Source organism: Bos grunniens, chromosome 8, assembly GCF_055505025.1.
Source record: "Bos grunniens cultivar Pamir isolate PY7600 chromosome 8, Bosgru_T2T1.0, whole genome shotgun sequence".
NCBI classification, from domain to species: domain Eukaryota; kingdom Metazoa; phylum Chordata; class Mammalia; order Artiodactyla; family Bovidae; genus Bos; species Bos grunniens.
Window position 1 is genome coordinate 5545390 of NC_141172.1, and position 16786 is coordinate 5562175.

At 36.9% G+C, this 16786-nt stretch overlaps 1 protein-coding gene across 1 annotated transcript in view; it reads right to left on the reverse strand.

Moving 5' to 3' along the window:
* The window catches only part of GLRA3 (glycine receptor alpha 3), a 197739-nt gene that overhangs the window by 133575 nt on the left and 47378 nt on the right, over positions 1–16786 (reverse strand). Inside the window, exon 3 of the mRNA XM_086414718.1 lies at positions 9549–9616. Coding sequence (XP_086270844.1) covers positions 9549–9616 — 68 coding nt within the window. The remainder of the gene's footprint in view (positions 1–9548; positions 9617–16786) is intronic.

Here is a 16786-nt window from a genome sequence, read left to right on the forward strand (position 1 = left end):
TATATATACATTTATATGTGTACATATATATACTTAAGAGCTTCTTTATGCTAAGATTAATCTAGTTATTAATGATATAATTATTAATTTATCAGAGTGGACTGTGCTTCTATAGCCTATAATCAACAACAAAACATTTTAATGCCCATAGATTTAAACAAAATATTAAAAAGGAAAAGATGAATAAAACTTAAAAGTAAATTGGATAAAATATAGGATGTTAATGAAGTCAATTTGATAAATCAGTACAAGGAGTTAAATGACTTTCTAACAGAGACAAAGTAGCATTAAAAACAATCATCACTGTAGTATGTAAACACATTGTCTTTGCATAAGTTGTTGAGTTATTTGTACTGAAGGAATCTAAAATGGATTGATATGAAATTACAGCTTATTTGGGACTCATGAATTCCTTGTAATGTATTTACTAATGATAATCTTTAAAGACAGGAAATATGCAGCACAGAAATAAAAAGAGAAACTCTGATGGAAAGAATGAGGAACAGAATATCCAGTGTAATAGGTTTCACAGAAAGAACAAATGAAGGAATAAAATTTGAGTAGTATTATTCTTAGAAGGCAATGGCACCCCACTCCAGTACTCTTGCCCAGAAAATCCCATGGGTGGAGGAGCCTGGTGGGCTGCAGTCCATGGGGTCGCAAAGAGTCAGACACGACTGAGCGACTTCACTTTCACTTTTCACTTTCACACATTGGAGAAGGAAATGGCAACCCACTCCAGTGTTCTTGCCTGGAGAATCCCAGGGACGGGGGAGCCTGGTAGGCTGCCATCTATGGGGTCTCACAGAGTCAGACATGACTGAAGTGACTTAGCAGCAGCATTCTTAGAAAATTAACATTAATCATAGACTCAGAAAGCAGTGAAAATGCCTTCAGTTTGGTTCAGTCGCTCAGTCGAGTCCAGCTCTTTGCAACCCCATGAATCGCAGCATGCCAGGCCTCCCAGTCCATCACCAACTGCTGGAGTTTACCCAAACTCATGTCCATTGAGTCGGTGATGCCATCCAACCATCTCATCCTCTGTCATCCCTTTCTCCTCCTGCCCTCAATCTTTACCAGCATCAGGGTCTTTTCCAATGAGTCAGCTCTTCTCATCAGGTGGCCAAAGTATTGGAGTTTCAGCTTCAACATCAGTCCTTCCAATGTACACCCAGGACTGATCTCCTTTAGGATGGACTGGTTGGATCTTCCTACAGTCCAAGGGACTCTCAAGAGTCTTCTCCAACACCACAGTTCAAAAGCATCAGTTCTTCGGTGCTCAGCTTTATTTACAGTCCAACTCTCACATCTATACATGACCACTGGGAAAACCATAGCCTTGACTAGACGGACCTTTGTTGGCAAAGCAATGTCTCTGCTTTTTAATATGCTGTCTAGGTTGGTCATAACTTTTCTTCCAAGGAGTAAGCGTCTTTTAATTTCATGCCTGCAATCACCATCTGCAGTGATCTGGGAGCTTAAAATAATAAAGTCTGACACTGTTTCCCCATCTACTTGCCATGAAGTGATGGGACCAGATGCCATGATCTTAGTTTTCTGAATGTTGAGCTTTAAGCCAACTTTTTCACTCCCCGCTTTCACTTTCATCAAGAGTCTCTTTAGTTCTTCTTCACTTTCTGCCATAAGGGTGGTGTCATCTGCATATCTGAGGTTATTGATATTTCTCCCAGCAATCTTGATTCCAGCTTGTGCTTCTTCCAGCCCAGCGTTTCTTATGATGTACTCTGCATATAAGTTAAATAAGCAGGGTGACAATATACAGCCTTGGCGTACTCCTTTTCCTGTTTGGAACCAGTCTGTTGTTCCATGTCCAGTTCTAACTGTTGCTTCCTGACCCGCATATAGGTTTCTCAAGAGGCAGGTCAGGTGGTCTCATATTCCCATCTCTTTCAGAATTTTATACAGTTTATTGTGATCCACACAGTCAAAGGCTTTGGCATAGTCAATAAAGCAGAAATAGCTATTTTTCTGGAACTCTCTTGCTATTTTGATTATCCAGCGGATGTTGGCAATTTGATCTCTGGTTCCTCTGCCTTTTCTAAAACCAGCTTGAACATCTGGAAGTTCTCGGTTCATGTATTACTGAAGCCTGGCTTGGAGAATTTTGAGCATTACTTCACTAGCGTGTGAGATGAGTGCAGTTGTGGTGTAGTTTGAGCATTATTTGCCTTGCATAATAAAAATCCATGTGTAAGTTTATGAAGAAAAAGGAGCTAAAACCAAATTATCATTAAGAGGAATGAAAATGAAGACAGTATAAATATTCCTCAGATGAAAGGATTGTAAAGGACTGAGGTAGTAAATAAGTTTATGTCAATAATTTGAAAGATGTAAAGAAATGGACAAATTCCTCGGAAAACAAGACTTTTACAAAATGTATACAATAGAAAAACTAAATAGTCCAATATTTGTTCAAAGAATGAAATCTATCATTTAAAATATTTCAACAAATAAAATGACTGACCCAGAAAGCATTATTGGTGAATTTTACCAAATACTTCCAGAAGAAATAACACTGGTTTTATACAAACTATTTCAGAGAGTAGAAGTAACACTTCCTAATTGTCTGAAACACAGCATAATATTTTTACCACACTGTGCTCTTGGCACTGTAGAAAAACAGTTCATAGTTCAATATCTTAAACCAGATGTTATAAAATTAAATCCAGCAATATACAAAAGGACAATCAATTGTGATCAAGTGGGATTTAACCAAGGAGTACAAGATGATTTACTATTTGAAAATCAATTAATTTATTTGTATATAGTCTATAATATTAACAGAATAAAAGAGAGAAGGCAATCATTTAAAAATGAATGCTGAGGTAGTACTGAAGAAAATTCTGTGCCTCTTCACAGTTGAAGAAAAAAACCTCAGCATCCAAGTAATGGGAAAAAACTGCCTCCATGTGATAAAGATCATTTAGGAGAAACCTAAAATTAATACCATTCTTCACTGTGAAATATTGCATGCAAACTAACTGGTATCAGAAAAAAGACAAAGGTGACTAATCTCCATCCATTTTTTTAGCATCATACGTAAGTTATGAATTAGTACAGTAAGATAAGAGGAAAAATGGAGAGAGGATGAGTAGGAAAAGGAGAAGGAGAGAAAAAGGAAGCGATATTTAAAGCATAAAGACTGGAAGGGAAGATGTACAAATAAAAGGTGTGTTCAAGAGATATTAAATATCAAGTCTAATTTAATGCTATATAAAATAAAAACAATATGACATTTATAAGCATAGACAAATTGATCACTGGCACAGAATTGAGAACTTTGAAACAGACTCATTCAGTTTAGGAACACATAAAACAGAGGTATAGTTATGGATTATTGGAAATAATTACTCAATTGTGAAGTAAATGAAAATTAATGCTTCCTGCACATCATACACACACATAGAACTGCACAAAATTCCAAGTGAATTCAAACCTAAATAGGAAAAGCAAAAGCCTTTTTAGGAGAAAATATAAGAAGAGATCTTTGTGAACTTAGGTGAGAGAAGAATTTGTTAAGACAAAGAAACACAAGTCAGTAAGTAAAACAAGATTACATTTTGTTAACAAAAATTAAAATTATTTAAACATCCAAAGACATCATAAACACATTGAAAAGAGCAGAATTGGTATTTATATGTATGCAACTGACAAAGTATTCACCTTTGGAATAATGCATGTACATGTGTGGGTGGGCTGGAGGTTACATCTGTGTGTATACAATAAAAGCAAACAAATATAAATTGGGAAACAATGCATAGAGGCATTCTGGACAAAGAACACCAAAGTGACTCCAAAACACTCAAGAAAAATGCATAATCTCACTCTTAATCAAGGAAGTATATGATAAGAAACAATTAAATCCCAAGTGGGTAAATACTAGCTGTGGGAAACATAAAACAGGAAATCTCATAAATCTGCTAGTAGGTGTTTCAGACTGGCCACCTTAGAAAGCATGTCTAAACCCAGTGATTTTACTCCTAAGAATATCAACTCGGGCCACATTATTCCAATTCTGAGTACATACGTTGTGGAAGAGGGCTTCCCAGGTGGCTCAGTGGTAAAGAATCTGCCTGCCAATGCAGGAGACACGGGTTCAATCCCTGGGTGGGAAAGATCCCCTGGAGAAGGAAATGGCACCACACTCCAGTATTCTTGCCTGGGAAATCCCATAAACAGAGGCACCTGGCAGGCTACAGTCCATGGGGTTGCAAAGAGTTGGACATGACTGAGTGCACACACACTCACATACACCCCTCACACATACCCTACAGAATATCCTATGTATGTATATTGGAAGATAACATGCAATAATTTTGAAGGCACAGTTTTTTATAGGGGCAAAACATTACAATAGAAAAGTCCAACAAATGTAAAACAGATAACTACATTACGGAATATTTGCTCAGATGAAAGTAAATATAATAGTACAAGCCTAAAAATAAGGATTACCTCAAAAAATATACATTTGAACCAAAAAAAATGGAGTTATTTGTGAGTATTATAGTATGGCAATCCTATTGGGATTTTCAGTCATGCAGAGTGAATTTTAATATTAAATTCAGGAACAAAACTTTCTTTGGGAAGGTAGAGAAATGCGCTTTGGGCAAGAGTTCATAGTTAATTTCAATTTGTATTTGTAATGTTTAGTTTCTTAAGATGGTGACAGTTGCATGAGCATTATTATGTTATTTTTAATAGCTATGCAAAAAGTGCATAACTTTATTTGATAAAAATACACTTAGAAAAAAAGACAGCGTAGGAGTTTTAAAGATTCCATTAAGAACACATAAATGACACCATGAATTTTTTATGCAATATTAGCTTAGATTTCTCTGAGGAATCTAATGATCCATTGATTTGAAGTAACACCTACATCTGCATGATTACTATTGCCACTAAAATGTGAACCTATAATTTGTGTGGAAAATGGAAAAAGCGTACAGTCCGACCATTCTGTGAGATCACAGCAGACCCTCAGACATTCTCACCCAGTCCCACTATATGTCTCTGTAGACAGGCATCTGAAAAAGCATTATACCAAACACCTTACCCTTTTTGTTTTTATTTTGTGAAATTACTTTATTCTATGGGCTCTGGTAAAAAGCCACAGTTCACTGAGTAAATATTGACTTAAGGCACACAGCAGAGCAATTCTCTCTCCAACATATGTGTGGCAAGATGGAGAGCCATCTGTTTGATGAAGATAGGAGGTTATGCCAATACATCTACTTTGAAATACTATGCTATATACACACCCAAACTGCTGCAGAGGTATATGTGAGGCTTTTTTTTTTTTTTTTTAAAAGCTCAACTTACAAATGCTGTCATCCTGTCATATAATCCTTATGCACAACTCACCACAGGTTTACAGGAGTATGCTTACCAACATGCACTTAATGCAAAGATGTTAAGCTTCACCTCATCATAACAATAAAAACAATTACTGTAAATACAGAATAAATTATTATTTGGGGAACTGAAAAAAAAAAAAAAAACAATTATGAGCTCCTCTTGTCACCACCATTTTAAAAGACAGGATAAACGCACCTCTCTCACCAAGGCCGTGCTGTAAAACGGAAGGGTGACTCATGAGAGTAAACAAGTTATATTATTAATTTAATCTTTTTTAAGAATTGTGGTTTCTGACAATTGTTAAATCATTACCTGCTGAAGAAGAAAGTGAATTTGGTAGAATAGAGGCTGAACAAATCCTTAGAGAATCTCATTACATATAATGACCTCTGACTCTGAAAAAGTGAAAGTTCCTCAGTCGTGTCCGACTCTGCGACCCCATGGACTATACAGTCCATGGAATTCTCCAGGCCAGAATACTGGAGTGGGTAGCCTTTCCCTTCTCCAGGGATCTTCCCAACCCAGGTATCAAGCCCAGGTCTCCCATATTGCAGGTGGATTCTTTACCAGCTGAGCCACCAGGGAATCCCATCTGACTCTAACATAAGGGAAATAAGGAACTTCAGTATTTCCACTACATACGTAGAAAAATTTCAGTGATTCTATCTCAAGAATAATAAAATTGTACTCAAGTGATAATGATTGGTAATGTATTATTTAGACAAATCAACATTGGGAAAGGATGAATTTCACAGTTAAAAAGAAGTTTGAACTTACGCTATTGGGAAGAAATGTACATAAATACTAAGAAAAACAAAGTTGGTGCAAGAAGTAGATGCAAAATAAGTTAAAGATTTGAATTAACTTAATCCCCCCCCAAAAAAAATGGCTAAATAAGCAGACTATCAGCTAGAGAAATTTTCTCAAAAATCAAATAATTACCTCAAATGGACTAATGTTTATTCTTTTTTTTTTAATTTCACTGTATTTTTTTTTCCTTTTTAAAAAAATTACTTATTTTACTTTACAACATTGTATTGGTTTTGCCATACATCAACATGTATCTGCCACGGGTGTACCCGTGTTCCCCATCCCGAACCCCCCCTCCCACCTCCCTCCCCATGCCATCCCTCTGGGTCATCCCAGTGCACCAGCCCCAAGCTTCCTGTATCCTGCATCGAACCTGGACTGGCGATTCATTTCTTATATGATATTATACATGTTTTAATGCCATTCTCCCAAATCATCCCCCCTCCCTCTCCCACAGAGTCCAAAAGACTGTTCTATACCTCTGTGTCTCTTTTGCTGTCTCACATACAGGGTTGTCGTTACTGTCTTTCTAAATTCCATATATATGCGTTAGTATACTGTATTGGTGTTTTTCTTTCTGGCTTACTTCACTCTGTATAATAGGCTCCAGTTTCATCCACCTCAATAAAATGTTTATTCTTAAATGGGGAGAGATAGAATAGGTTAGAGACTAGATCAGAGGAGGGAGCTTCATCTAGTTGGTTGGTAAAAACACTGAGCATGGTTAAGGTCTTTGTTAAGCAAAGACATAAAGATTGGGAGAATTATTTAGTTTTATTTTAGATATGAATTCTCAGATGCAAAGATATCCATTAACGATTATAGGTCATTTGAAATTCCATCCTCTCAATGTAATACATTGTGTTAGTTGAATTCAGTTATTTATTGTGAGAACAAAAGAAAAGTACATTTGTATAAAAAATGTGAATGTTGAGTAAATGTAAGAACGACTTTAAAAATAAGTTAGTATTATGGCAAGTAAAACAATGGAATAAAGTTTAGTTGCAAATCAGTGATGTTGGAAATGATGCAAATAATACATCAAAGTAATTAGGGGTAGCAAAATATTTTATGATTTTAAAGTAAAAGATATAACAACAAGTTCTAATTTCTTTCTATGCCTGTATAGATAGACACCATATTTCAGATACTATATTTAATACCATTAATTTTTTAAAAAAAATACTGAATCTGATTATGTGGATAAAAATAATGTCACATATTTAGGGGTCTTGGAGACTAAAAGGAAAGATACTAAGGTGGACTTAGTTAATTTTATGATATTTTACCTCTAAGATGTTTCATTAGTATTCACTGATGTTGCTCATAACTGAAGAGGAAGATGATAGACGCTAAGAATAATTTGAAAACTATACATTATGATAGAAGATGAAGGAATTGACAGGATTTCTACAGTAGAGAAGGGAAATAAAACTGAGTGTCTCTGAGAAGCTGTATTTGTAATATTTTTCAAGCTTTGGGTATAGTAGTATTCTGCAAAGAAATCTGTCTAAAATTATTAAGGGTAAGAAATTCAGCAGGAACAGTCATCCTATGCAGCTTGTGTTATAACCACTTGGTGGTAGACTGATGAATTATGTCATAAAAAGGAGAGAACTTCAGGAACATGACAGTTTTTGATTTTAATGAGGAAATCTGGCCATGTTCTCTCTTTTTTTCCAAATCCCTTACTCCATCCCACAAAAACAAGTCAGGCTAGAAACCTTTCCAACTATTGCTGTTGAAACTGTTTTGCTGACGTGATCTTGCAAAAGAGAAAGTATAAACATATGTCCAGGCTTTCAGGATGACACAGTGTTGGATAATAGCAATTAAAATGAGAAAGTTGCCAGGGCTAGAAATATAATTTGGGAAGTCTAACTAGAAAAAAAAATCAGTAGAGTTTCCTTTATCTATGAATATGATTTGAATTGGGTATGGACAAATACAGGATTATAAATCAGGGCCATATTTTCAATAAGAATCGATAATAGGTCAACTTCTGAAACAGGATTATAGTGACTTCAGGGTCAAAATAGCACCAGAACCACAGTATGCTTTCACAAGCAAATAATATAATTTTCTCTGTGTTTACACATATGTACATACCTAAGTGTTAACTTATATAGTCCAATGAAGATAATTCTATGCAATTTCCCCAAAATGAATTCATTTCTTTTCCAGTGATGCTTTTCTTGTAATTATACTGTATTGAGTTTTAATAGAACCACAGAGATAGCGTTAAATGACTAAATGTTGTATACATGAGCAAATCAGCCTTTTAAAAAGTGGTGCCTGAATGAAACCTCTTCCTGTCGAGAAAGATCTTCTATATACACATATATAAACACATGTGCACACACACAACTCCACACAGCTCCCCATAAAATAATTTACATATTAGATTATTTTTCCTTAGAAAATTTGCTATCAAGTCATTCTGATACATGTAAAATAAGAATAATTCTCTTAATAATGGTTTTAGCTAATAAATCTTTAAGTTCTTCATATCATATTTTAGCTAAAAGCAACTCTGAAAATTAATTTGGATTATATTTGCTAAATGTAGGAATGAAGTATAACTCTAGGTAATTTAAGAAGCACAATACATAATTTCAATTTTTAAAAATGTCCCTGATAATCTTAACAGATATTCAGTGGTTCATGAGTCCATCTCTGCATTTTTATTTTCCCTAAAATGCACAATGAAAATTATAGGACAAAGAAAAGATACAACATGATCTTTACAGAAAGTTATAAAATCCAAAGCAGAATAAGTTGGACTTGGAATGATAATCTGTTGGGCTTTAATAACTTGATTAAGTTCTCAATCAAGCAGTAATGAAACCTCAGTTCAGTGAGTTTAGTTAAATTAAAGCACACACCACAATTTGCAAAATATTTATGATATTTAAGCAGATACCATATTCATTTGGAAAAGTAATCAAAATACTTAAAATAACATTATAAGCACACTTAAGTATACAGAATAATTAAACATGACATTATTTACTCCTATGCTTATTTCTGCTTATTAAAGAGCATTGCAAATGAATAATTCATATGGTAAAATCTTAGGGTTTTTTTTTAATTTTAGTTTTAATGTGAGATCTAATAGTTACTGAAATGGGAGAGATCAATTGTGTTTTCACTTACATTTATTCTCTAATATATCATCTCTAAATGAAACATTATTACGTGACTTGATTGTAATTTAATTATACATTCAATTTTATCCTTTAAAATTTCATTATATGAATTTTAGCTTTAAATTACATAACATTAGCAGAAAAAAATTGACATGAACATTATTATAAATTACTCCAGTGTGCAATTCATTATAAAGTCACAGGCCTACCTACCATGGTTGTCTCAGCAATAGAACCAAAGCTGTTTATGAATATGTTGCATGTGACGTTAACTGCAGGGCCTGAAAGAGAGATTAAAACAGAAGGGCGATTGGATGCTTATCTAAAATATTTTCAAATAATTTCATGCATCGGATATGTCATTTTAAAAAAAGAATTCAAAGCATTTCATTATCTGCCTACAAACTCTGTTATTAGGCTTGATATTATATAAGCCTTGTTATTAGGCTTGATAGCTATATAAATAAAAAACACTGAAATACTGTGTGATAGGAGTTAGAATAATTCAGTTCATCTTATCTAAGCTAGTCAGATAAAATCACAAAAACTGATACCTAACCCTAATTTCTTTTGTTAGTTCATTTTCAGTTCAGTTCAGCTCAGTCGCTCAGTCGTGTCCAACTCTTTGCAACCCCATGAATCACAGCACGCCAGGCCTCCCTGTCCATCACCAACTTCCGGAGTTCACTAAGACTCACATCCATCGAGTCAGTGATGCCATCCAGCCATCTCATCCTCTGTCACCCCCTTCTCCTCCTGCCCCCAATCCTTCCCAGCATCAGAGTCTTTTCCAATGAGTCAACTCTTCGCATGAGGTGGCCAAAGTACTGGAGTTTCAGCTTTAACATCATTCCTTCCAAAGAAATCCCAGGGCTGATCTCCTTCAGAATGGACTGGTTGGATCTCCTTGCAGTCCAAGGGACTCTCAAGAGTCTTCTCCAACACCACAGTTCAAAAGCATCAATTCTTCGGTGCTCAGCTTTCTTTATAGTCCCAACTCTCACATCCATACATGACCACTGGAAAAACCAAAGCCTTGACTAGACGGACCTTTGTTGGCAAAGTAATGTCTCTGCTTTTCAATATGTTATCTAGGTTGGTCATAACTTTTCTTCCAAGGAGTAAGCGTCTTTTAATTTCATGGCTGCAGTCCCCATACCAAACATAATTGAGTCTCTCAATCAGTTGTGAGAGCTGGACTGTAAAGAAGGCAGAGAGCCAAAGAACTGATGCCTTCAAACTGTGGTGCTGGAGAAGACTCCTGAGAGTCTCTTGGACAGCAAAGAGATCAAACCAATCTTAAGGGAAATCCACCCTGAATGCTTGTTGGAAGGACTGATGCTGAAGTTGAAACTCCAGTTGTTTGTTCATTTGATATGAACTGCTGACTCACTGGAAAAGTCCCTGATGCTGGGGAAGATTGAGGGCAGAAGGAGAAGAGGGTGTCAGAGGATGAGATGGCTGGATGGCATCCCTGATGCATGGACATGAACTTGGGCAAACTTTGTGAGATGCTGAGGGACAAAGAGGCATGGCATGCTGCAGTTCATGGAGTCACAAAGAATCAGACATGACTGGACAACTGAACAACAGTGTGGTACCTAGTTCCCTGACTAGGTATCAAACCTGGGCCCCCTGTAGTGGGTACATGGAATCTTAGCCACTGGACCACCAGGGAAGTCCCCAGTTTTATATGATTATGACAAGGTAAATAGTATGCCAACTAACCATATAATACACTGTGATCACTGTTTCTTTTCTGCAAAACAAGTTCCTGAGGTGGATAATTGTTTTATGTATTTCATATAGTTTCTTCCATATGTATCATCAGATTACCCACAAGTTCTGAAATGTCTAAACTCTGTTTCCATATCAGACTCATCACATATTCTATTAACTCTCTCTTCCATCAGGCTTACTCCATTCTAGATTTATTGTCCTGGAGCATAACAGTCAATCATGCTCTCCCATCATCCTCCTATAGGAGATAATGGAAACTGAGAGACTCTACTTTGGGGGGCTCCAAAATCACTGCAGATGGTGACTTCAGTCAGGAAATTCAAAAACGATTGCTCCTTGGAAGAAAAGCTATGACCAACCTAGACAACATATTAAAAAGTAGACAAAGGTCTTCTTTTATTTTGCTGACAAAGCTATGGTTTTTCCAATAGTCATGTATGGATGTGAGAGTTGGACTATAAAGAAAGCTGAGCGCCAAGAATTGATGCTTTTGAACTGCAGTATTGGAGAAGACTCTTGAGAGTCCCTTGGACTGCAAGATCAAACCAGTCCATCCTAAAGGAAATCAGTCCTGAATAGTCTTTGGCAGGACTCATGTTGAAGCTGAAACTCCAATACTTTTGCCACCTGATGCAAAGAACTGACTGGGAAAGATACTAGGAAACATTGAGGGCAGGAGGAGAAGGGGATGACAGAGGATGAGATGGTTGAATGGCATCACTGACTCAATGGACATGAGTTTGAGCAAGCTCCGGGAGTTGGTGATGGACAGGGAAGCCTAATGTGGTGCAGTCCATGGGATAACAGAGAGTCGGACATGACTGAGCGACTGAACTGACTAAAGAGAAGATAAAGCAGAGATATTTTTTCTATGGTTAATTTATCCCATCATAAGAGAAATATGAAGTCACAATTAACAGTTAGAAGATATATATATATATAGTTATATATGTATATATGTATTTTACTTAATGTAAGTGGTGGTGAACTCTAAAATATATACACAGTTACAGTTACAGTTTAGTGGCTCAGTCTGAGCTCTTTGTGACCCCATGGACTGCAGCAAGCCAGGCCTCCCTGTTCATCACCAACTCCCAGAGCTTGCTCAAACTCATATCCATTGAGTCAGTGATGCCATCCAGACATCTCATCCTCTGTCTTCCCCTTCTCCTTATACCTTCAATCTTTCCCAGCATCAGGGTCTTTTCAAATGAGTCAGTTCTTCCCATCAGGTGGCCAAAGTATTGGAGTTTCAACTTCAACATCAGTCCTTCCAATGAACACCCAGGACTGATCTCCTTTGGGATGGACTGGTTGGATCTCCTTACAGTCCAAGGGACTCTCAAGAGTCTTCTCCAACACAGTTCAAAAGCATCAATTCTTCAGCATTCAGCTTTCTTTATAGTCCACACATGTGGACTATAAAAAACTCTGAAAGTCACATCCATACATGACCACTGGAAAAACCATAGCCTTGACTAGACAGACCTTTTTGGCAAAGTAATGTCTCTGCTTTATGCACAGGCTGACTGAAATCTTGAAAAGCTAAAAACCAATCTTTGATACTTTCTAAGTGTTAGTTGTTCAGTCGTGTCTGACTCTTTGCAATCCCATGGATTGTAGCCTTCCAGGCTCCTCTGCCTATGGGATTCTCCAAGCAAGAATACTGGACTGGGTTGCCATTTCCTTCTCCAGGGGATCTTTCTGACCCAGGGATCAAACCTCCCTTTGCTGCATTGAAGGCAGATTCTTCACCCTCTGAGCCACCAAGGAAGCTAAGCTATTCTCTTTTTCTCTTGAGAACTCTAAAACTCTGATATTGTTCTTTGCTAGTGACAGCAATGTGAATCTAGGGGATCCCCTTTTGCTTAAGATAAATTCTGTTGTGCTTTATTGACTCAAATCCATTGGAAGAGGGAAAATACAAATGTTTTAGTGTTCGGTTAATACACCTTCCAATAAAATGCAGCTTCAGGTACATCCATATTGGGGAAACATGGCCCCAAATGTAACTGCTGCTACAGAACTGTCAGCTCAATCTGACTGCAATCTCTTTGGCTGAAATTGGAATAAATAAAACAGTGGGAAGATGATTTTCTTATTTTAACTAGCAAGGAACAGGGGCTTTATTTATTTATTTGGTCTCATCCTCTAAATTAATTATTATGCATAGAATTGTAGGTAAAATTGGTGAAAAACTGGATTAAAGTTAAAAAATCAGTGTAGGCTTCAGTAACCTGAAGTTAATAAAGTCGGTTCTGATGCATTCCTTGGGACCAGGCGCTGTTCGGTACCACCTAATGACTCCAAAAAAACTCCGAAAGGAACAGTATTAAGCACTGTGCTGGGAGATGGGCTCCTGGGGTGCATTTGTTTTCTCTCTAAAATAGCACGTTTCCACAGAAGAGCCATGGTCACTTGTAGAAGTGGCTACTGAGGACTGGCCTAACAGTTGGGAGAATGATGCCTCACATCGAATGAACAAGCCTCCAGGTCTTGCTTCTCCAACATGCCTCCCACCAGATGCAATAATATCTTCCTAACAACCTGGCTTCAAGATCTCAGTTTGATGTGTATTAAAGTAAATCCCAGTGCTTTCATGTCTAAGCTTTATTGTCCAATCCATCAGTTATCAGACGTGTTCCTCACCTGGTTATTAGTACATACAAAAGAGCAGACCTGGTTTCTATTTTACTGCTTATTTGTTATGTGTTTTCTTCTTCAGCAGAAAGAAAGGTGAAGGGATTCAGGCACCAAATCTTAATTTCAAAAATAGAGCACTCACTTGAAAGATATACATATATATATCCACACAATATGTATATATGCATATACCTGAAATACATATCCATAATAGAATTAATTTTTTAAGTTTAAAAATATATTAAGATATGAAGCAATGTAAAAAAAAATGTCTATTGTTTCTAAAGATAGTCTCGGGCTAGATCATAGAATTTCTGCAAAGTAAAATCACAGTATTTTGTAATTGACTTCATGAACATGAAGGAGTCATTACAAGATTCTTTATCATTAGAGTGAAGTAAACCAATACAACATGGTGAATGGTTGAATGGATAGCAAAAGCTTAGAGACAGAAAAAAACAGGGATTTATTGTAACTGTTCAGATGGGAAATAGAATGGCGCTGACCAAGGACAGTGACAGTGGAGATAGGTTACCAGGAACAAGATAGATACACTACCATAATATTTATAAAGTAGAATATTCTACATGTTAAGCTTCTGGTCCATGTCAGATCAGGGTAGGTCATGGAGAAGTCTTTTTACCTTCACTATAAATATATATTGGAAGGACTGATGCTGAAGCTGAAACTCCAATACTTTGGCCACGTGATGCTATGAACTGACTCATTGGAAAAGACCCTGATGCTGGGAAAGACTGAAGGCAGGAGGAGAAGGGAACAACAGAGGATGAGATGGTTTATGGCATCACTGACTCAATGGATATGAGTTTGAGCAAGCTCCGGGAGTTGGTGATGGACAGGGAAGGCTGGTGTGCCCCAGTCCATGGGGTCACATAAGAGTTGGACGCAACTGAGAAACTGAACTGAACTGAACTGATTATATATACAGCATTAAAAAGTTGTATAGAAAATGATGCTCAGAGAAGACTGTAGAACTTCTATTGCCATTATAGAGAGCACCTGTTTAGCAGTTGTTAGTCAATTTGTTACTTCTGTGCCAAAGCAAAAGCTATTGCACCCATCTGATACACCTGTATGTTTAGCAACAGAACAAATAACTGCTATAGGATCTATATGGCAAGTTGTGCTTTAAAACTGTTCACTGCATTAGCCATCACTGGCCTGAAAAGCAAATGACAGTAGCTGCAGATGTTTTCAGCAGCATGTTTTCTCTTAGATGTTTCTTAAATAGAATGTGGCTTTTAAGCTCAGAGGTGGACCAAGGCAACATGGCAAAGTACAAAGCAAACGCTTGCCAGTTACCCTATTGTGATTCATGTTGGGGAAAAACTGTTCACCAGGCAGATACAGAGCAAACAAATAGACAAAAAAAAAAAATCAAGTGTTCATGAAAAGGACTCTAAAAATTTTTAATATAATGTTTCATTAAAGCCTCACCCTTATTAAAGATACAAGAATGCAATCAAAAGATTAAACTTTTAAAAAATCTGTTTAGATTTTGTTTTTATGTTTAGATTTGTTTTTATTTTATATATATATATATGTATATATAGTAGTCATGTCATGAGGAAAGATATTTTATTTTGATTGACAAAAGCATATTTGATGACTTTAAATCCATATTTTCAATTATGTTTCAGATACTAGAAAAAAGGTTTGAAAAGGACGGCCTAAAAATAGGATCCAGTTTATTCTTCCCCTTACCTTTCATTCCTGAAAAACGTAGCCGAAAGCCATCCACTTGGGCAGTACACAACTGGCTTCAAGCTGGGATGGCTGCGGGGAGTGTGGTCAACTAGAGCAGGGTGAGAAGGATTTCACAGCATCGGGTGTTGAAGCCTGAGTGAGGCAGCCAGGTGTGGGATATTAGAACCAGAGAAGGGTAAGAGCATGTCCACATGGGGGCATCCTGGCAAGGGGAGTGACCGTCTGAACAGGACTCTCGGGCAGGAGAGGGAGCGGCAACAAAGGAGATTCATTATGTATTGATCACACATGTAATTATATTAAAGATAATGGGAGCCAAGGCTTCCCAGGTGGTCCGGTGGCTAACACTCCACGTTCCCAATGTAGGGGCCCAGGTTTAATCCCTGGTCAGGGAACTAGGTCTCACATACTGTGACTAAGAGCCCACACGCCACAACCAAGATCCAGTGCATTAAAATAAAGAAAGAGAATAATGGGAGCCTTGCTGTCAAATGAAGGAGTTAAAACACGGAAATTCAGAAACCAGAATAAATGTATGGTAGTATAGCTATCAGGGAGAATGCATGGTTTTCAATAGATAGAGATATAAATACATAGGTGTAAATTAATATGTGTGTATGAATATTTATGTGTATATGTGTGTATATAGGGACACATTCTATCAGGAATCCGCTTAGCCAGTTAATCAAAACAAACATCATCAGTCATGGTAAAAATTTACAAGGTCCACAATCTAATAAGGTGCAATTAGAACATAGCATCATTTCTGTGATATTCCTATCAAGATGCATTATCTAAACTGAATCATGAGGAAACACTGGGCTATTGCAAATTGAGAAACATTCTGTTAAATAAAGGAATAATATTTTTTAAATGCCAAGATCATGACAGAGGAAGGAGGGTCTGTTCTGCCTAAAGGAGACAATGAGAAATGACCCATGAAACATAAGACATGATTCTAAACTGGATTCTTTTGCTATGAAGCCATTATTTAGATAATTGATAAAATCTGAATGAGGGCTCTAAATTAGATGGTAGCAATATATCCCCTAGAGAAGGAAATGGCAACCCACTCCAGTATCCTTACCTGGGAAATCCCATGGACAGAGAAGCCTGGCGGGCTACAGTCCAAGGGGTCTCAAAGAGTCAGACATGACTGAGCACAATATATCCATGTTAATTTGCTTGTTTCAGTGATCAGACTGTGGCTATCTAAAAGAATATTCTTATCTGTATGATACACCCAACCATTGGGGCATCAGGTCAACAACTTACTTTCAAGCGATTTGGGGGAAAAATAGTCTGTGCTAGCTATACTTGCAAATCTTCTGTTAGTCTGA